This window comes from Otolemur garnettii, unplaced genomic scaffold (genome assembly GCF_000181295.1).
Source record: "Otolemur garnettii isolate 467f Iridium unplaced genomic scaffold, OtoGar3 scaffold00058, whole genome shotgun sequence".
In the NCBI taxonomy this organism is placed as follows: Eukaryota; Metazoa; Chordata; class Mammalia; order Primates; family Galagidae; genus Otolemur; species Otolemur garnettii.
Window position 1 is genome coordinate 9,162,893 of NW_003852453.1, and position 21,114 is coordinate 9,184,006.

General features: G+C 54.2%; 1 protein-coding gene across 1 annotated transcript in view; it reads left to right on the forward strand.

Moving 5' to 3' along the window:
* Positions 1-2,876: 2,876 nt before the first annotated feature.
* The window catches only part of SLC12A3 (solute carrier family 12 member 3), a 41,145-nt gene continuing 22,907 nt past the window's right edge, over positions 2,877-21,114 (forward strand). The window contains exons 1-17 of the mRNA XM_012806809.2: positions 2,877-3,184; positions 4,194-4,340; positions 6,507-6,582; positions 7,212-7,307; positions 7,583-7,722; positions 8,083-8,193; positions 9,145-9,256; positions 9,461-9,591; positions 13,404-13,488; positions 14,375-14,529; positions 14,800-14,907; positions 15,383-15,506; positions 17,164-17,265; positions 18,241-18,396; positions 18,993-19,092; positions 19,984-20,095; positions 20,371-20,516. Coding sequence (XP_012662263.1) covers positions 2,903-3,184; positions 4,194-4,340; positions 6,507-6,582; positions 7,212-7,307; positions 7,583-7,722; positions 8,083-8,193; positions 9,145-9,256; positions 9,461-9,591; positions 13,404-13,488; positions 14,375-14,529; positions 14,800-14,907; positions 15,383-15,506; positions 17,164-17,265; positions 18,241-18,396; positions 18,993-19,092; positions 19,984-20,095; positions 20,371-20,516 — 2,183 coding nt within the window. The 5' untranslated portion in view covers positions 2,877-2,902. The remainder of the gene's footprint in view (positions 3,185-4,193; positions 4,341-6,506; positions 6,583-7,211; positions 7,308-7,582; positions 7,723-8,082; positions 8,194-9,144; positions 9,257-9,460; positions 9,592-13,403; positions 13,489-14,374; positions 14,530-14,799; positions 14,908-15,382; positions 15,507-17,163; positions 17,266-18,240; positions 18,397-18,992; positions 19,093-19,983; positions 20,096-20,370; positions 20,517-21,114) is intronic.

Consider the following 21,114-nt stretch of genomic DNA (forward strand, 5'->3'; position numbering starts at 1 on the left):
AAAAAAAAAAAAAAAAAACTTTGGAACCTTTATGGCAACCTTTGAGGGTTGGCACTCAGCTTACCTCTCCAGCCAGACTAGAGGCCATCCTGCAGCCGTCCACTCAGCCCAGCTTTACTGACTGCCCACCATGCTGTGGGTGGGGTAGGAGCCAGAGACACAGGCAGTAGCACCGCTCAAACCAGCTGTGCATCCCGGCAGCTGAGGGTTTCCATGGCAGCCGCTCTCTGCCATCCTCCATTCTGGGTCCTCTTTGTTATACATTCAACAAGCCTCGACTGCAGTGCTTTTCAACCATTTTTTATCTCATGGCACACTTGAACCTGTAGTTAAACTTCCACAGCACACTTAAAGTATTTTGATCAAAAAAGAGTAAAAAAAAAAAAGAATACACTTCCTACAGAGTCTCACTGTGTCTCCCTGGGTAGAGTGCCCTGGTATCATCACAGCTCACAGAAACTTCAAACTCCTGGGCTCAAGCAATCCTCTTGCTTCAGCCTCCCAAGTAGCTGGGACACAGGCATATGCCCCAACGCTGGGTAGTTTTTCTATTTTTAGTAAAGATGGAGTCTCTTGCTTAGGCTTGTCTTCAACTCCCGAGTTCAAGCAATCCACCTGCCTCAGCCTCCCAGATCACAGGCATTAGCCCCAGCACAAGGCCTTCTTTCTAAAATAATTAATGATAATTTTAAAATGCCTGCAGCATACCTAAGATGCTCTCCTGGCACGGTGGTAAAAATCACTGGTCTATTTGCTACCTACTCCGTGCTGTTCTAGTTGCTTGAGATTATTATTGGACAAAATAGAGCCAGTTCAAATCCCTCTTCAGAAAAATGCAAAGGTATGACAATATGACCACAATTTTATGGGACTCTTGGACCCTTGCCTCGGAGGGTGACTCCGTGACAGTTTGTTGCTCCAACACTGAGTATTTCCAGCTGCCCCCTCCTGTACGCTGTCCCGGGCCCCTCTGGACAGGGAGTGAGGGGGCCGGCCACTCCCACTCTGTAAGTTCTCAGTTAACTAGTGCTGACTCACTGTTAGAAGTCTTGGAACCCCAAGGACTCCAAACATCTTGGAGCTGGTCCTCTGGGGGACCTGTGTGAGCTCTGAGTGCCCAAGCCTGAGAGGCAGGGATGGGGAGGGAGAAAAATTCCTCTATGTTCCTCCTGAGGATGACTGGAGCCTGAGCCTGAGCCCAGCTCAGATACCCGGAGCTGGTGGGGGTTTTTTGGTCTTTGTCCATCTCCTGCCTCCAGGAGAAGCAACTCCTCCTTCAAGCCTCAGGTCAGGGGTCCCCTTCTCCAGGAAGGCTTCCTTGGCTGTCCGCACCCCAACCACCCTTCAGGGACGTCTTCCATCACTGCCCTCCCGCACAGCTGGGCTGATCTGTTCCCACCGCCATTCCCCGACCAGCTTAGCCCATGTCTGGCTCTGGGCCAGCACTCATGGGGCTTCTGCCTATGTCTCTGGCTCCTACCCTCCTGCCCTGGGCATGGTGGGCAGTCAGTAAAGCCAGGCTGAGTGGATGGCTGCAAGACGGAAAATTCAGAAGAGGTGACAAAGAGATCAGTGATTTTCTTGTGAACCTCTTGACCACCCCACCCCCACACAGCAGACTCTGAGACAGAGGTGAGCGTGTAGGGCGTTGATCAGGGCGCCCTTGGGGTTGGTACCCATGGGCAGATTGGAGGAGGCAGAACCGGGCATAGACTCAAAGCCCTATTGACCCCGGGAAGCTCTGGAGCTGTGATGGCCCTTCAGAGCTGGGGCAGGGTGCCAGGCCTTTATGCCCCACATCCACCAGCCATGGGCTGCTGGTCCCTTGGGGGAAAGGTGACTGTGGTGAGGACACACAGGGGCTGATACAAGGACCCCCCTGAGGCAGCTGGGGGTATGTTATCCATTTCGGGAAGCACACGCAGTATCCCCCCACTAACTAGTCTCTTGACACATTGACCCACCTCTTTCATCCCCCCACTGCTCAGATTTCAGCCACTGCCCCCCCACAATGGCCTAATGACCACAGTGCTTCCCCCACTGTCATTGTGAATTCAAGGCCTGAGGGTGCTGGGGCAGGCCTGCCCTGTAGGAGGTAGGAGCACTGTGTCTGAAATGGTTCCCTGGGCTCTACAGTCCAATGGTCCTGCAGGCAGAGCCCAGGAAGCCTGGCCCACTGCGAGGTGAAGCCTGGGTCCTGGAAGCCCCTGGCTGGCCACAGGCCCCTGGGGTTTGTCAGTCCATTTGTGGATTCAGAGCATACCTTGGAGCAGCTGAGCTCTGGGCTGGGGCTCCTTGTAGGTAATGGCTTGTGTATACAGAGAAATGTGTCTGGAAGGACACACAGGACTTTGGGAGACAGAGGTTGGAGCTAGAGAGATTAAAGTTTTATATGTATATGAATCTTTTTAAATGTCATGCCCCTCATCTATCCAAAAATACTAAATAAATAAATAATAAAAATAAAGACCTTATATGAGAGGCTTGAGAAGCTGCATAGGGTGGGACCGATAGTAGGTCCTTGGGCCATTAGGCCATCTCTAGTGTCCCTTATAGGGTCCCTCAGTGTCCTCTCTGGCGACTTTTCCTTTATGGGTCCTGGCTGATCACCTCCTGCTGCCCTCAGACTCAAAAGAGCCACTGCAGGACTCGTGGTGTGTCTGGCTCAGGGCCAACCCAGCCCCCCAGATCCAAGGCGGGTCCCCTATCTCATTGATCAAATGGTAGGTGGAAGCGGTGTGGGCACGTGCTCCACCTCCCACCCCACCTGCGGACCCTGCTCGCCAGCCATGGGCAGTTTGGGCCGACCTCCCTGTCTCCTCCCTGGTGCAGGCCCAGCCTATAAAGCCACGCTGAGCGTCCTCCCCAACCCTGGCCCCCTTCCTAGACAGCCAGACCCACAATGGCAGAGCTGCCCACACCAGAGACGCCGGGGAACCCTGCTCTGTGCAGTGGGCGGTTTACCATCAGCACGCTGCTGGGGGGTGATGAGCCCCCGCCACCAGCTGCCTATGACAGCAGCCACCCCAGCCACCTGACCCATGGCAGCACCTTCTACATGCGAACCTTTGGCTACAACACTATTGATGTGGTCCCCGCCTACGAGCACTATGCCAACAGCGCCCTGCCTGGAGAGCCCCGAAAGGTCCGGCCCACGCTGGCCGACCTGCACTCCTTCCTCAAGGTAAGTGCTGTTTCAGACAATTGGCCACTTCCCGCTGTGTGGCTGTAGCCCACTTACCTAACCTCTCTGATCCTTGGTTTTGTTTGTGCCATGAGGACAAATCAGTGTCTTCCTCATGGGTTGAAAGGCCCCGGTGAAATGGTGGGAGTGGTGGGAGCTGTAGAGTGGTGGGAGTTGTGATGTGGGAGTGGTGGGAGTGGTGGGAGTTGTGATGTTTGTTGTCTGATCCCCGGCAACCCAGTGGTAGACTGGGCAGCTACAGAGGTAATGAGTCTTCAGTCAGTGGAAGCATACAAACAGAGGATGCATATTCCTGAAAGAGACAGGGAAAGGAGGGGCATGGAAGGTCCACCTCAGACAGGGGGCTCACTGGGCTTGCTGCCTAGGAGGTTGGACTTCTGAGGGAGCGGGGCTGGGAGCTGTATTGTCATGACCCCCGTCTGACCTCACTTCCCATCTGACAATTGGGCAGAATCATTCTTGGTCTGGATCTAGGACTTGCTAAATTCACAGGGCTCCTCCCCATGCCCCATGGCCTAGACATGGTCCCTTGTTCCACACTGGGCTTTGGAGATGGGGTGCCAAGAAAAAAGCCCCAGAGGAGGGTAGGCTTCAATCACCTAGGGCACCAACTCCCCAGAGGTAGAGGCCTGGGGTCCCAGTCCCAGCCCTGCTGGGGACCCACTATGTGGCCTTGGACAAGCTGCCTTCTCTCTCCAGGGCAACACTAACCCTGTCCCTCCTTCTCAGGCTGCACAACTGCCTGGCCAGTTCCAAGGCCACTGCTCTCCCAGGGGAATAAGTGTCATGACCAGGCGCTCTCAGGACTCCCATTCTCCAATTCCATTGGGGAGTTTCTTAAAAGCCCCTCAAACAGCTCAATACCCAGTGAAGCTGAGGGGTCTGAGGATGCCCAGTATGGGGCACAGTGGCAATGACCCCGGGGGTGGTTGCAGAGATCCAGTCCCAGCATCTCTGCCTGCCTGACGCGTGGTCTCTGGGCTCCCAGCAGGAAGGCAGACACCTGCACTCCCTGGCCTTTGACAGTCGGCCCAGCCATGAGATGACCGATGGACTGGTGGAGGACGAGGCAGGAACCAGCAGTGGGAAAAGTCCTGGAGAGCCCGTGCGCTTTGGCTGGGTCAAGGGGGTGATGGTGAGTGGGGTGTGGGTGGGTCTTGATGTCCATAAACGGAGGTGGGAAAACATAGCTCCATCCAGGTTCAGCCCTGACTTTCAAGTCCTAGTGGCCAGGCCAGACCCAGGGCCCAGCCTGGGCCTGTTTCCCCATCTGCACAGTGACCTCAAATTTTCTCTGGTTTGTGCTTCTAGACCTACTTTTATGCCCTAGGCTGAGACCTGACCCTGGGGAAGATCTCTGCTTTCCCACTCACTAGTCATGTGGTAAGGTACTTAATCTTTCTGTGCCTCAGTTTCCTCATCTGTGAATGAATTAAATGAGTTAAGTGAGGGAGGTCATTGGATCAATGCCTGTCCAGGAGTTATTAGAAGTTATATTTCCCCCAATAGCCACTAGGTGGCAACACTAAACACAAATCCACAAACCAGTGGCTTTTTCCCCCCCCTCATTCTCCTCTGTGAAAGGAAAGGTTTGCTGTAGGTTAAGGTGTGGATAAGTCCCCAGACTTTACAGGAGCAAGTGAACTTAGCTTTGGAAGACATTATGGGACTTTTCCGAGAGCACTACATGGGATCTAGGGAAAAGCTTCAGTCCTGTTCTGGGAGGCAGGAGGCCAGGGTTCTGATCTTCTTTTTTTTTTTTAATTAGATCATGATTATTAGATCATAACTGTGTACATTACCGCATTTATAGGGTACAAAGTGCTGATTTTATATACAATTTGGAATGTTTACATCAAACTGGTTAACATTAAGGTGACCAGATTTTAACATTGGTAAAGTGGGACACCATTGATGGGGGGGGGTTCTTAATTAAAAATTTGGTCTATATGGAGCAACAAAAATTTTCATAGAATGCAAAAATAGTATTGTAATATATATTTTTTAAATTTCAACATAAGTACAATTTACAAATATAATACATTAAAAAAAATTATGTATAGGGTGTCGCCTGTGGCTCAAATGAGTAGGGCACCGGTCCACCTGGGCGACCTTGCCCAGGAGGGGAGTAGGGAGTTTACATTAGCCTTTTCATTTCCAAATGAAGTTACATTAACCTCTTCATTCCCAAATGGAGTTACATTAACCTTTTCAGCAGCTGAAAATCGTATATTCCCTTCCCGTTGTCCTGCCATTCCCTAGCTTGTCGTGCATTCTTTCCAAAAATCAGGACTTTTTTAAAACGCCGCAGGACATGGGACAAATTGTTCAAAATCGGGACTGTCCTGCCAAAAGCGGGACATCTGGTCACCTTAGTTAATATAGCATTCAACCTCACTCGTTTAATTGTTGTGTTTAGACATTTATACTCTACTATTAATATATTTGACATGTACACTTGCAATATGCGTAGTAGGTGAGGCCCTCCCCATTACTCTCCCTCAACCCCCTCTCCCCTCACCCTCCTCTTCTTTCCTTCTTTCTGGGCTATAATTGCATTTTATCTTCTGTATGAAAGTGTGGGTGATCTGATCTTAGCTGTGCCTCTGTTTCTCCATCTGAATCACAAGCCCTCTGCCCTCCCCCTCATCTTCAGAGACTGGATCTCCCTGGGACTGTGCTGGCTGGAGCCTGGTGTGGCCCTGTTCTGCATCTCAGAGCAGATGGAAGGCCTCAGAGGTTCCCCTGGGTTGTGAACACCATATGCCCCAGCCCAACCTACACCTTGGTGGGGCTAAACACCACACCAGCCCCTCCCATCTGAGAACTTCAGCCTCAATCATGGCCTCTGGCTTTGCTTTAAATTTGGAAGCTGAAGTCATCTCAATCTGAGCTCTAGTTTCTGCTCATACATGGGGCATTGGCTCAGCTGGCATTTGCTGAACTCCCAAATGCCAGGCCCTGAGTCAACAGCCAGTCTCTGGGGCCAGGGCTGGGGCTGGCAGACACAGGATCCTGGGCTTGGAATAGGGTTAGGGGTGATAATGCTTGCAGTCCACTCTCAGGCCTCCATGGGAGGGCTGGAGAGTGGGTGGGAGGGATAGGTGGGTCTCCAGGTGCCTCTCACCCTCCTGCCCCACAGAACTGGAGAATCAGACCAACCGACATGGGAAAAGCAAAGAAAGGGCCCAGGTGTCCCCTAGGCCAAGGTCCCTAGTGCCATGCTGGACCAGGGAGAGGCACTTGTGTGTTTTGTTTGGGGGTATCGACCAGGTGGCCTCTGACCCCACTCTCCCCCCAGATCCGTTGCATGCTCAACATCTGGGGCGTGATCCTCTACCTGCGGCTGCCCTGGATCACGGCCCAGGCAGGCATTGGTGAGTGTGGCTTTTGGGGAGAGGAGGGAAGGCACACTTGAATCCTCAGTTCTCTAAGGCTCCATGGGAGTAGGCCAGGCCTGCTCCTCCCCAGTACAGCATCAGGCCCCTGCAGAGACAGGGCTCAGAGTGGTGTGACGTAGAGTCAGCATGCTGAGGGCTCTCCCTAATTCTGCTACTGCAGCACATGTGCTCTGGACAGACCCGGTTCAGATGCTAGCTCTGTACCATGCTGTGGGGCAGAGAAAGGTTTTTAGCCTCTCTGAGCCTTGGACTTCTCATCAGTAAAATGGGGGTGACAACAGTACCTGCCTCACAGAGCCATTGTGGGGTTTGCAGGTTAAAACATAGCACAGGGGTAGCACCCAGAGGTGTGCATCAGGTTGTAACTACTTATTTTATTATTAAACCAGAGTCCTTCCCTTCATGCCTAACAATCCTTTGCATGTTGGCTCATGAGCTCCCTGGCCATTAGAATACGCCAGGAGGTAGACAGAGACCCATTTTCAGATGAGAAAACTGAGGCTCAGAGAAGGGTGAATTAGGAGACAGACTTAGGTTCCTCCCCTGGCTCCTCCCCTGGGAACCTCCCTGACTGAGTTTTGAGATGCTCACCCGCCCCCCAACAGTCTTGACCTGGATTATCATCCTGCTCTCTGTCACGGTGACCTCCATCACAGGACTCTCCATCTCAGCCATCTCCACAAATGGCAAGGTCAAGTCAGGTAGGCCCCCCCAAGGCCCTCCTCTCGGAGGCTCCCCTGTCTCTACCCTGGGAATGGGTCTTTGATCTGTTCCCCTTACAGAACGGCCCTACCCCAGCTGCTCCTGTGATACCAGGTAAAGGCTCTGGGCAGGCTGCCCTCACCACAGGGTGGTCTTGGTTATCTCCTGCCCTGTGGGCCCTACAGTCACCCCTTCCTCAGCCTCTGCCAGGCCCAAGTCCAGTCCAGATACTTGACCCCTCTGGTTTCATGGCTCCTGGCTCTGGCCCCAATAGGTGGCACCTACTTCCTCATCTCCCGGAGTCTGGGTCCAGAGTTAGGGGGCTCTATCGGCCTCATTTTCGCTTTTGCCAACGCCGTGGGTGTGGCCATGCACACTGTGGGCTTTGCGGAGACCGTCCGTGATCTGCTCCAGGTAAGGCCAGAGCTGAGCCCTAGGTAGAGGGAGCCCAGGGAACACACCCTTCTCTATCCCCTCTCAGGGCCATCTGGGTCTTCCTGTACCCCTCCACCAGGATTTCACCCACAGGGCCATAGTCTGATCACTGTGGATGGCAGTGGGAACCTTATCAAATGAAGACCATTTCCAGAAGTCCCCTTTGGGGGTGTCTGGGTCCTTTAGGGCCACATTTTGTCTGAGCCCAAGGAGCAGCTGCTTTAGGGGGTCTGCTGGCAGGGACAGTGCAATTTCCTATCAGAGGGCCCTCCAGGAGGTGCCTCCAGATCAGGGGTGGGGCGTTCAGAGGTCAGCAGGCAGCCCAGCCTGTTCCCTCAGGAGTACGGCACACCCATCGTGGACCCTATTGATGACATCCGCATCATCGGTGTGGTCACGGTCACCGTGCTGCTGGCCATCTCCCTGGCTGGCATGGAGTGGGAGTCCAAGGTAAGGAGGCACAGGGGAGCAGGGACATGGAGGTGGCAAGTGAGAAAAGTGGGAATTGTGAGACCTGGGTCCTGGCCCTTGTCCTGCCTCTATGTGTCCTAACAAGGCGATGGTACATTCTGTGGCTGTGACAAAACGCCCCTAAGTCATGGTGGCTCAGCCCAGAGGAGCTTTGTTTCTCTCTTGTGTACCTAGTCCAGGCAGGCATGGTGGCTCCAGGGGTCAAGCCCTCAGACTGACTCCTTCCATCCTGTGACCCTCCTTCCCTGAGGTGCGGCCCTTGGTCACCTGGTCCATGATGGCCAGGGCACTTCGTCCACAGTCCAGCCAGAGGGAAAGGGAAGAAGAGATGGCAGAGAGGGAATTCCCTTTCCCTGGCTAAGGGAAAGGCACAACCGGCAGGGGCACATAGTTGCAAGGAGCCTGGGGCAGGCACCGTGGTCTCCATTTGAAGCATGAATCCATCCCAGAGTCAGAAGTGTAGCACTATGAAGTAAGGAAAGGGGATGTTGGGCCGCAGCTGGCTGGCAGCCTGCAAGCAAGGTGGGCCCTGGCCCTGCAGCCCTGCCTCCCTAACCCCTTGGCATTCTGATTCTGGCTGCGCTGGCCTCTGGCCCTTCCTCAGATGCAGCAGGCTGAATCCCCCAGATGATTCTACAGCTCATTCTTCTCCCTTCTTCTGTGTCTGCTCAAACGTTTTCTCCTTGGAGACTCCCCCCCAGGCCACCCTACTAAAGTGGCCCCTGACCTAGCCCCCATCCCACCCCTCGTTCTTACTCTAAATTCATCTCCTTTATCAGAGACAAGAGGCCATGGCCGTCTTGTCTGCTGCTGTACCCCCAACTCCTTGAGTGGAGCTTGCTGCATGACGGGGGTTGAATGAATGAGGGAGGGACCCTGGGCAAGTCCTCCCTGGTGGGGCTTCCTGAAGTGGCGGGGTCCTGTCTGCAGGCCCAGGTGTTATTCTTCCTTGTCATCATGGTCTCCTTCGCCAACTACTTGGTGGGGACGCTGATCCCCCCCTCTGAGGACAAGGCCTCCAAAGGCTTCTTCAGCTACCGGGGTAAGCGCAGGTTGGGGCCCTGACTGTGGCTCTGGGATCAGGAACAGTATGTCTGGGAATCTGGACCATTGTGTCGGCACCAGGAGGTGGGATTGCCCCAACCTATGCTAGGGGTGCTGGGGGAGCTGACTGCTTGCTTGGCTGGGCTCAACAAGGGGGTGCCAAGCCCTCCAGGTGGCCCTGACTCAGGCCTTGGTTTTCCAGGGGACATTTTTGTCCAGAACTTGGTGCCTGATTGGCGAGGCCCGGACGGCAGCTTCTTCGGGATGTTCTCCATTTTCTTCCCCTCAGCCACGGGAATTCTGGCAGGGGCCAACATCTCCGGGGACCTCAAGGTGAGCAGATTACCCATCCCTCCTTTGTCCTGGCCCTGCAGAAGGTGGTGATCAGAGCCTTCCTCCCTGCCCTACCAGGATATGCCTCTGGGCATGGAGCTTGGCACTGAGACCAGTGGGCAGAGCTCCTAAAATAGAGTCCAGTCCAACTGGGACTCAGTTCAATCCAATCCAAACCAGTTCTGCTCCACTCCCATTCTGAGATTGTTGATTTATACCAGCTGCGCTCTAGGCCTCGTGGGATACAAAAAATGGCTAGTCTTTCCCCGGTTCCTGAGACTCTCAGCCTTAGGGGAAGGCTGTGACCTTCCAGAACTCGGCCTTGATCAGAAATATCTTTGCTGGGCTGACAGCTTCCAGGGCTCTCCACTGCTTCGATGTAGGCAGGCTCCTTGGTTTGGCCTTCAAGGCTCCAACCCTCCTGTTCAGCCTCATCTCTGATCACTGCCACAATTTTCCATGATCCCTTCTCCAGTCCCAAGGCTGCTTTGCCCATGTTGTCCTATCCCTCCTCCACGCCTCTGCCGGCACTGCCTCTCTTACTGAGATCCATATGCTTGGGTTTTTCTTTTTCTTTTTTTTTGAGACAGAGTCTTAAGCTATCGCCCTGGGTAGAGTACCATAGTGTCACAGCTCACAGCAACCTCCAACTCTTGGGCCCAAGTGATTCTCTTGCCTCAGCCTACCAAGTAGCTAGGACTATAGGTGCCCGCCACAGCACCTGGCTACTTTTTCTGGTTGTAGTTGTTGTTTGGTGGACCCGGGCTGGATTCAAACCGGCCAGCTCCAGTGTATGTGGCTGGTGCCCTAGCCACTTGAGCTACAGGCACCAAGCCACGCTTGTGTTTTACGCCTTACAAAGTTCTGTTTCTCTTTAAACATCTCCTTCAACCTTACTTCTCTCCCAGCCCTTCCATCAGAGTTATGGTTCCCCTGGTCTAGCATAACGATGTCAGCCATTCATGCGCCAGTTCCATCTAGAAACAGCCACCCACCTCTGTCTCCCTCTTCCCTCCCAGCTTAGAGTCCGGCATATACCAGGTGTTCAGTACATGTTTGTTGACTGAATAGTGGTGAAATGTAGTGTTAAAGCAGAAGCACAAAGTGCTGTGCAGTGGGGGGAAGGAAAGACTGATGTTAGGAGGGGCTCCAACAAAACATCTGGGTAGAAGTGGGGCTGGGGCTTTGAAAGGGGAGAAGCCGGTGGAGCCTTTGCTACCAGCAGAGGTGTCAGCCAGGAGCCTAGCACGGTCCTGGAATCATAGCTAACCCTCACCCCAATCTCCAGTCCTACTCAGAAGGTGCTCCCCGATGCAGTTCCTTTTCTTTCTTTCCTTTCCCTCCCTCCCTCCTGTTTCTTTCTTTCTTTTCTTTTTTTGAGATAGAGTCTTGCTCTGTCACCCAGGCTAGAGTGCAGCATAACTCACTGCAACCTCCAATTCTCAAGCAATCCTCCTGCCTCAGCCTCCCCACTGGCTAGGACTGTCCCCTGCCAGGACACCATACCTGGCTAATTTTTCTATGTTTTGTAGAGATAGGGTCTTTCTTTGTTGTCCAGTCTGGTCTCAAACTCCTGGCCTCAAATGATCCTCCCACCTTGGCCTTCCAGAGTGCAGCATTAAAGGCATGAGCTACTGGCTCGGCGCCTATAGCTCAACCGGCTAAGGCGCCAGCCACGTACACCTAAGGTGGTGGGTTCGAATCCCCAGCCCGGACCCGCCAAACAACAATGACGGCTGCAACCAAAAAATAGCCAGGCGTTGTGGCGGGCGCCTGTAGTCCCAGCTACTTGGGAGGCGGAGGCAGGAGACTCGCTTGAGCCCAGGAGTTGGAGGTTGCTGTGAGCTGTAATGCCACGGCACTCTGCCCACGGGGACAGCTTGAGGCTCTGTCTCAAAAAAAAAAAAAAAAAAAAGGCATGAGCTACTGTGTTGGCATGAAGCATTTTCTTTTTTTCTTTTTCTTTCTTTTTTTTTTTTTGTAGTATTTGGCCGGGGCTGGGTTTGAACCCGCCACCTCCAGCATAGGGGGCCAGTGCCCTACCCTTTGGAGCCATAGGCGCCACCCAGTGAAGCATTTTCTTAACCAAATTAAGAATTGTGCATCAGAGATAGTTTTTGTTTTTTTTCAGGGACCAGGAAAGACTTTAATAGAGGGGAAAGGAAAATGGGGGCTGACCAGGTGTCCGCTCAGATTCCGCAGTTGCAAAAGGCTTTTATTAGCCTCATCAGTATAGCTGGAACGGGCGGTGAGCCTGGAGGGCCGCCTCGGGCTCTTTTCTAGTGTGGGTCAGGATTCTGGGGTATCTGTAGGGTCAGGATTATCTCTGGATCCTTAGAGCCAGGATTATAGGCCTGTCCTTAGTACCAACAGGATATGGGCAGGGTATTTCCAGGAACTCTGGCCTTGGGGCCCTCCTGAAGTTAGGTGAGGGGAATGCTGGTTTCTGACCTGATTTTCCTCTGTCACAGTTATGAGAATTCCTTTCCCACAACTCCCTACTTTTTATTTCAAAGAATGAGGGTGCAGAAAGCTTTCAAAACTTCTTCCTGCTGAAAGGGAGCGCTGACCCTTTTAGGGGTATAGGCAGGAGTTACTGGGGTTAGGAAGGTTTTGGTGTTGTCTTGAGCCAGCCTCTTTCTTTTTTGAAGCCGTGCCCTGGATGGTTCAGGTGGGGCCTGGAATCAGAGTGGCGGCTGTCCAGCTCCCTTTTATTATCTGGGGCATGGCCGGTGAAGGCCTGGTCTGCTGCCCTGAGGAGCCTGCAGAGGTTGGCCTGTGCTCTGATGGCCTGGATTCCTCTGAGCCCCATCAGATCATTGCCTAGAAATTTATCTGGATGCCTCATCAAGCTTCTTAGGTTACCAACTGGCCCTTGTCGAGTGTGCCAATGTCAGGACCGCAGGCTGGCTCAGTGCTGGGTGAGGCAGGCTCCATCTCCCTCCCCTATGCCATCCTATGCCGTGGGGTCTGGATGTTTGAGCTTAAGGGGCCCCTGGACTCTTGGACATGATTCTCTGCCCACCCTGTGGGACAACGTCCTCAGCAGCAGAGCTGCTCCTCTTTGCAGCGCCCTCACTTCGAGGCTTTGGACAAGTTTCTTAAAACTTTTCTGGGCCTCAGCTTCCTCAACTGTAAAATGGGTCTAATACAGCCCCAACCTTGCAGGGTGGTGGTGAGGAGTCAATGAGCTATTCACATAATACACCTCAAATAGTGGCTGGCACAGAGGAAGAGCTAGTTGTCATCATTGTCATTTTTACCATGATAACACAGGAGCAAGTCAAGATCAGAGAGGCTCAGGGGATTGCCCTGGGGTACAGGGGTGGCAGGGGAGCAGGGATATGAGAACAAAGAGGCCTTTGCTTATCAGTTTAATCACAATTTTATCATTCAACAAAATTTTTCTGTGTTGTCCCAGAGCATGTCCCTGTGCTCCATGCTGCCCCCCCAACAGCCACAGTTAGAGTCACGTGCCATGTGCCAGCTTCCTTCCTTCCTTCCTTCCTTCCTTCCTTCCTTCCTTCCTTCCTTCCTTCCTTCTTCTTTCCTTTCTCTCTCTCTTTCTTTCTTTCCTTTTGAGATGGATGTGTTGCCCTGGGACAGTGCTTAGGCATGGAGCTGTTGGATTGTTTCCTCTCTGGCTCAGGCTCCCAGGATCTTGGGTGTGTCCATCCCCCTCTGTGGGTCCTCAGTCACTAGGCTCTTTTCTCTCTGTGTGGAATGGGGCCTCTGCAGCGCCAAGGTCAGGGTTAGCTGGGCAGTGTTGCCTGACGCTCTCTCTCCCTTCTTTTCTCCTCCCCTGACCCCAGGACCCTGCTATAGCCATTCCCAAAGGGACACTCATGGCCATCTTTTGGACCACCATCTCCTACCTGGCCATCTCAGCCACCATTGGTAAGTGGCTGGCCCAGTCAGGTGGAAAGGGATGGGACCCCGCCCAGCTCCCACCCTGCGTGTCCACAGAGCCCAGACCACTAGAAGGGGCCCAAGGGTTTGGGTTGGACTCCAACAGGGAGAGAAGGGCTGGGAGGACCTGGCAACCCCAGGGTGTGGAGCCTTGAACCCTATCTTGGGGCGGTGACAAGAGCATCTTCATGGGAGGGTTAGTTTGTGGTAGGGATGAGGGGGCATCAGATCAGGCTCCTCTGATCCCTTCAGACCTTGAGGTCCCAGAGCGAGAAGCTCCTGCAGGATAAAGCATGCTCCAGGCCTGGGAATAATGTGAGGGTGATGCTAGCAGCTGACACCCCGTGCCCAGCCCTTCCATGTCTTGTCACATTTAATCCCAGTACTGTCATTTCCTCTAGTTTACAGAGGAGAAAATGGGGGCTCAGAGAGGTTAAGGTCACATAGCCAATGAGTGGTGGAGCTGGGCTTTGAACCCAGGCCTGTCATCTCCTCCTTGACCTGAGAGCCTCCTAGGTGCACTTGCTCCCTGAGACCTCCTTCCAGGCAAGCTGTGCACAGGTGGCCAAAGGACTTGGCCCAGGTCTCTGCCTTAGGAGGACATTTAGATCTAGGACAGGTCACTTAGGCTGTCTGCACCTCTGTAAAATGACCACAACAAGAACAATAATAATAAGTAAAGTACATGCACCTGGCACATGGCAAGCGTGCCACATATTAGCTGCTGCCACCATTGTCATTACACAATACAGGTAACTCTGACCCACCACCCACAGCACTTGATCCTCTGCAGAGGTGACTGCATTGGGGGGACGGGAGAGGATAGAATAAGGCAGGAAGGGAGACCTCCCAACATCCTCCTTCCTCCTCTCAGGCTCCTGCGTGGTACGCGATGCCTCTGGGGTCTTGAACGACACGGTGACCCCGGGCTGGGGTGCCTGCGAGGGGCTGGCCTGTGGCTACGGCTGGAACTTCACCGAGTGCTCCCGGCAGCACAGCTGCCGCTACGGCCTCATCAACTATTACCAGGTCCCAGGGCTGCATGGAGCCTCCCCAGGGGCCACCCCACCAGGCGCAGGGGGTGTGGGGCTGGAAGTCTGCCGGAACAGAGTTTGGGGGTCTGGGCCCCAGGCTTGAGGGAGAGAGGCACAGAGCTCAGATGTGCTCAGTCCCTCCCTGTGGGTGGCACTGGGACCTCATGTGGGGGTTGTGGATTCAGATAGAGGCTCAGTAGTGACTGGGGGGACTCTTGGCTCCACCCCCCCATCACGGGCGTCCCGGAACCCCACACCTCTGCAGACCATGAGCATGGTGTCAGGCTTCGCGCCCCTGATCACTGCCGGCATCTTCGGGGCCACCCTCTCCTCTGCCCTGGCCTGCCTCGTCTCCGCAGCCAAAGTCTTCCAGGTGAAGCCAGAGGAATGGGTAGGGCAAGGGCTGGGGATCTGAGTTGAGAGGCCCAGCCAGAGGGGACTCTGGGTGACTGCTACAACAATCTGGAGGTGTCATGTGACCAGGGAGTCTAGATGGGAGGGAAAGGGGCGATCTGAGCATACTCTTAAGGAAGCAGCCCCCCTCCCCGTGGGGTGATTTGAAGAACGCCTGCAGTTCCCACCCCAAATCTCACCTGTGCAGCCCGTGTGAGACCCACCACCCAGTTTCACCCTGAGTGATCAGCCTTTCTCATTCTACCCTTTTACTGTGCCCTTTCTGGTGAGGTGGGGTGGGTGAGGGCCTCCCCCCATATAACAGAAGCAGAGGACAGGGCCCCAATGGGGACATGCCCTGCTAGGGTCACGGAGGGCATGAGCAGGAGCTGGAGCCTGGGAGGACCCAGGGCAGGGGAGGTGGTGGGTCGTGAGCGAGGCATCTGGTGCTGCAGTGCCTATGTATGGACCAGCTGTACCCTCTGATCGGCTTCTTCGGCAAAGGCTACGGCAAGAACAATGAGCCTGTCCGTGGCTATCTGCTGGCCTATGCCATCGCCGTGGCCTTCATCATCATTGGTAAGAGGCTGCCTGTGCTGGGCGAGCCAGTTCCCTCCCTGCCACTCCTCTCCCCTCCCATCCTGAGTGCTCAGCCGGGCCAAGCAGTGAGAGGCTCTGTGGATAGAGAGCTGTGGATGTGAGACCCCTCCTGCTAAGAAACCTGGGGAGCCATGTGCTCCTCCAGGCAGGGTGGCTCCTCCCAAACCAGGCTGGGCCGTGGGCCCTTCTGCTCCATGAGCAGGGAACTCACCTCCTTTCCGTGTCATGCATTCCAGTGTCTTTGCAGGTGACACTCCCCTCCCCAGGCCTAAATGAGCCCCCAGGACACTTTCGGAGCACAGGATAAGCTAACTGGTCCTTCTTTGAGTGTTGAAACAAATGTCTGGGCCAATATCCTCATAGGTGTAAAAACTAGACAAACCCATTTTCCCAAGCCTTGGTCTTCGAGACCCCTTGGGCTTCAAGGTGGGAGATGCTTTAGGAGAAAGAACCCAGGTAATCTGTTCCTCACATTGACTTTGTCCCTTGGCTTTGCTACGTGCCAGCTATGTGATCTTGACAAGTTACTTTACCTCTTTGAGCCTCCGGGAGCCATAGTGCTTAACAGGTGTGTCACAGATGGGCAGGAAGACACCCCCTCACATTACACACCCATTCACATACCCAATACCTTCTGACTAACTTAGCCAAGGAGGCAGAACTCCCTAGGAAAGAGCTGGCCACCAAGCCAGGACAGTGGGCATGGTGTGACGTGAGGCCTCCCTGGTCCCTGCTCCCTGGGAGGAGTGGAGTGGGGGAAGGCTGTTGGCACCTTCTGGCTGCTGCCGAATCCCTGCTGCTTGGGCAAGCGTCACCAACCTGTCAGACTTGCCTGGACTTCTAGTCACTGTCCCCCGAGGGAAGCTTTCCAGACACTGGGCACTCCTGGGTCCTGAGCCAAATGAAGAGGCAGCAGGGCCGCACTCAGGATGGAAAAGTCTAGTCAAGCCTGGCATCCCTGGGCCCAGACACCCATTTCCCTGCCAGACACCCTGATTGGGATTCAATGCCCTTCTATCAGGGTGGTTCTGTCTTGACTTCAGACTGGGGACCAGGATCACAGATGCTTGGGGCAGGGTTCTTCTGAGGGTGATTAAATGGAATCATGGAGGGAAGGCCCAGCACATAAGAGGTGCTTATCTTATTTGGGGATCTCTGGAAGCAGGCCCTGGGACAAGGATTCACATGCAGAATTTATCCTGGGGAGCTCAGGGCGGTGGCAGGGAGCAGGACAGAGAGGGAAGAGAAGCCGCCAGTTCTAAGCAGGTCACCACTGGGATGGAACTGTGATGCAGTCCTGGGTGTCCTGGCCCAGGTTGTAAAATGTATTTCTTACTGTAATTTGTGACCAAGAAAGCATGATAGCTGCTGCCACTGGTCATCCCATAGCCTGATGAGATCTACTCTCACGCTGCCCACACCCTTTAAGAGGCTTTTAAGAAGCCAGTTTACAGTTTATAAGACATCATCCCTTTGAGCCTCACAAGTGATGGACCCATTTCACAGATAAGAAGATTGAGACCTATTTAGGGTCAATGGCTTGTTTGGGGGCCTCCACCCGGGGAGTGAGGGTGCCAGGCAGCTCCTTGGCAGAGTTGCCCAACAGGCTGTCCTCTCTCTCTCTGGGCCCCTGAAGCTGAGCTCAACACCATAGCCCCCATCATTTCCAACTTCTTCCTGTGCTCCTACGCCCTTATCAACTTCAGCTGCTTCCACGCCTCCATCACCAACTCGCCCGGTGAGCAAACCCTTCCCCTCTGCAGGAGGGCCCCAGGGGTGGGAGCAGAAGGCATGGATGGATGAAGGCAGCCCAAAGTCACCTCTCAAACTGAAACCTATTGACGGGAACGTGCATGTCATCATAATGGCAGCTAACCTTTTTTAAACACAGCGTGCACTTTGCGTGGATTCATATGCTGTTTACAGTCTGGGGGGGGGGTTCTAGTCCCTTCTGTCACCAATTTTACAGAAGTTAGGAGTCCGACTCCTTAGAGAGAGAAGAGAACTGCCCATGACCACAGCTGGGGCTGTCACATAGGGTGTTGCAGGTTGCACTCAGCACAGCTCTAGGGAGCTCCATAGATATCATAGCTGCATGGCGAAAAACTTCCGGCAGGTGGCAGTAATGAGTCTTGAGGAAGCTGGGTGTGGTGGCCCACATGTGTGGTCCCAGCTTCTCCGGAGTTCAAGGCTGCATTGAGTTAGGATGACGCCATTGCACCATGCCAGGCTGGATAACCCTAAGTCTTACCAAAAAAAAAAAAAAGGAGTATCAAAGAAAAACACTTTGTTCTAACTAGCCCCCAATTGCCAATGTCCATTACCAGGCTACCTTTTATGTACACCCCAATGTGCATGGTGTCCCTGGAGTTGTGCCATGAGGCAGCTGTCACTAGTGGCAAGGGCAGCACTGGCCTGCTGACACAGAGCCAGGAAGAAGCAGGTCCTTGCCCCTCCATTTCACTCCAGCCCTGTTGCTGGCGTGGTACATCCTGTGTCCATATTTACCCAGAGTGGATGTTCCCTCCTTGGTACAGTCTGTTGACACAATGATGTGCCAGTGGAGTTGGGCATATGGTCCTCTGCAGAGCTGCCAGCCCAGCCCTGGGAGGAAAGGCAGGTGGCCCCCCTTGGCATCCATGGCTGCCCAGCCCTGCCCAGGAAGAGCTTCCAGAGTGCCAGGCATGCCCACTGACCTATGCTGCCGGCCCAGGGTGGAGACCCTCCTTCCGATACTACAGCAAGTGGGCGGCGCTGTTCGGGGCGGTCATCTCTGTGGTCATCATGTTCCTCCTCACCTGGAAGGCGGCCCTCATCGCCATTGGCGTCGTGCTCTTCCTTCTGTTCTACGTGATCTACAAGAAGCCAGGTGTGCATCTCAGCTGCTGGGCTCACCTGCCCTCCCCATGGCAGCCACGGAGGCGGTTCTGCCCCCTGGCCTGCCGGGAGGTCTCTGAACTCCTCTCTGGCCCTCAAACCCTGTCTGTCCCCATGCTGTGAAGAGCCCCAAGGGATGTGCCCACTCAGAGCTCACCCCTCAGCTTCCAGACCACCCCTGGGTATCCAGCAGTCTGGAATTCCCTGCCTGAAGGTAGCTTCCAGGGTCTGAGTCTCTTCCCCAGCATGATCCTACAATAGGGCCTCCCCTTTGCTGTGTACACCTAGTCCCCTGGGGTAGCCAAGGGCTGGGTATTTGAAGGCAGGTGCACAAAGCTTGGAGCCTGGGCAGGGGTGTCTACATGCAGGCAGGGATCCTGGGATGACAGCAAGAAATAGGATTCCTAGAAAGCCTAGAATTATGGGAGCAGAGAATTGCAGGCTTTCTACCCTCAGCCCTGCTCGCCTAGATGCCCAGCCCCAAAGGAAGGCCAGCCTGCCCTCCTTCCCTCCCTCCTTCATTACTCCCTCCCTTTGTGAGCCTGGTTTCCTCCAGGGATTCCTAATCTTGCTCTCACCCCACTCCAGAGGTAAACTGGGGCTCTTCGGTGCAGGCTGGCTCCTACAACCTGGCCCTCAGCTACTCCGTGGGCCTCAACGAGGTAGAAGACCACATCAAGAACTACCGGTGAGCTGAGCTTCTGGGGCCCCACCTGGGAGGGCTCTGCCCTGAGAGTGTCTGAGCCTAGACCTGTCACCTGACAAAGGCAGACCTGGGGGGGGGGCACAGCCCCCACTCTGGAGGAAACAGAGGCAGAGAACATCACCCAGCCACTGGGAGATTGAGGTTGACACTTCCCAAAGGGGACCAAGCAAGGCAAGAGACCTCTCTGTGCCTTAGTTTCCACAGCGGAAAGTGCTTTGTTGTCAGGGCGACTTGGTGTTGTAATTTCCCATTGTGATAATGCTTTGAGGCTGATGGTGCTAAACTTCCCCTGGGCATCGAAACTGACTCCTCTCTGTGAAGAGAATTACCCACCTGGGATCCCCTTCCCGCCAGATTGTGGCAAGACTAATCAGGCAATATCGGTTCATGTCATACTTACTGTGAGCCAGATGCTTCCAAAGCACCTCACACAGCCTCACAACCCTCTAAAGTCTAGGAAATTGCCAACCCCAGGCCCAGAGGAGGGCTCTGAGGCACAGAGAGGTTAAGTAGCTGGTCCTAGGTCGCACAGCTGGTGAACTGCCAATTAAGTCTGGCTCAAATTGACTCTGGCAGTGACCTTTGAATGCTACCCACTGCTGCCTCTGGACACACAGGCTGAGTTACCTGCCCAGTAACATGATGACTTTATAGTGACAGGCTTCCTTACCACCAGTCCTTATTCTTCCCACCACCACACTGGGCTGGGCAGCACAGGGAGGAACACCAGGAAGAATGTTTGGTGGCTTGAGCAAGAAGGACAAGGGAGACCCTGTGTCGTAGGCACCAAAGGAGCTGGGAGGTGCCTTTAGCATCCTGACCCCTGTAGGCTCTCCTCTGATGGCTCAGGCCCCTTTCTCTTCTCCTCGGCAGCCCCCAGTGCCTGGTGCTCACAGGGCCCCCCAACTTCCGCCCAGCCCTGGTGGACTTTGTGGGCACCTTCACCCGGAACCTCAGCCTAATGATCTGCGGCCACGTGCTCATTGTGAGTGCCCCCTGGAGACGAGGCAGGATGGGGGTCGTGGGGACATGGAGCAGGGAGAGTCCGGTCCCTCCACTTCCTGGCCCCTCACTGTCTCATCCCACCACTCTGCGTCTCCCCACTCCCTCCTTCTCTCATGTTCCCCTCCTCCCGTCCTCCTCCTCTTTCTCCCCCTTAACTCTGCAAAGGAAAACCAGCGCCTCTGGTAGTGCTGAGCCCATGGGGCTTAACCCCAGGCTGGAGGCTGCCCCTGATGTCATCTGCCCTGCCACCCACAGGGACCCCGCAAGCAGAGGATGCCTGAGCTCCGGCTAATCGCCAATGGACACACCAAGTGGCTGAACAAGAGGAAGATCAAGGCCTTCTACTCGGACGTCATTGCAGAGGACCTCCGCAGTGGTGTGCAGATTCTTATGCAGGTGCCGTGGGTTTGGGGGCTTCCCGACAGGATTTAGTACTTGACATGACAACTTGGGAGGCAGAAAGTCCTGGGGGCCGGGTTTAAGTCCCTTTGCTCTAACTGGAATCCCACCCCACCCTCATGTGACTCCATAGGCGCTGATTCAGGACACTGTCTGGGGTGCCCAGCGCCTGGGAAACTGACCTGGAAGCCTGTGGGGCTGTGTGACCTTGGTCAATTCCTTTTCTTTTTGTTTGTTTTAAAATATAATTTGCACACAGTAAAGTAAAAAACATTAAATGCACAGTTTCTCAAATACTTACATATGTGGACACCACCCAGTGGTATGTGACCACTACTCAGATAAAGATCTAGAATGTTCCACTGGACAATTCATTTTACTGCCCAGTTTTCTCATGTGTTAAATGAGATGCTTAGGCAAAATAATAACACTTGCTCATTCTCAGTCAACATATAAGAATACTTTTCAATATTTCTCAAAAGGTGGTCTCTTTGGGGGGTTATGAAAACATTTTGGAAGTAGGCTCGGCGCCTGTGGCTCAAGCGGCTAAGGCGCCAGCCACATACACCTAAGGTGGCGGGTTCGAATCCCCAGCCCGGG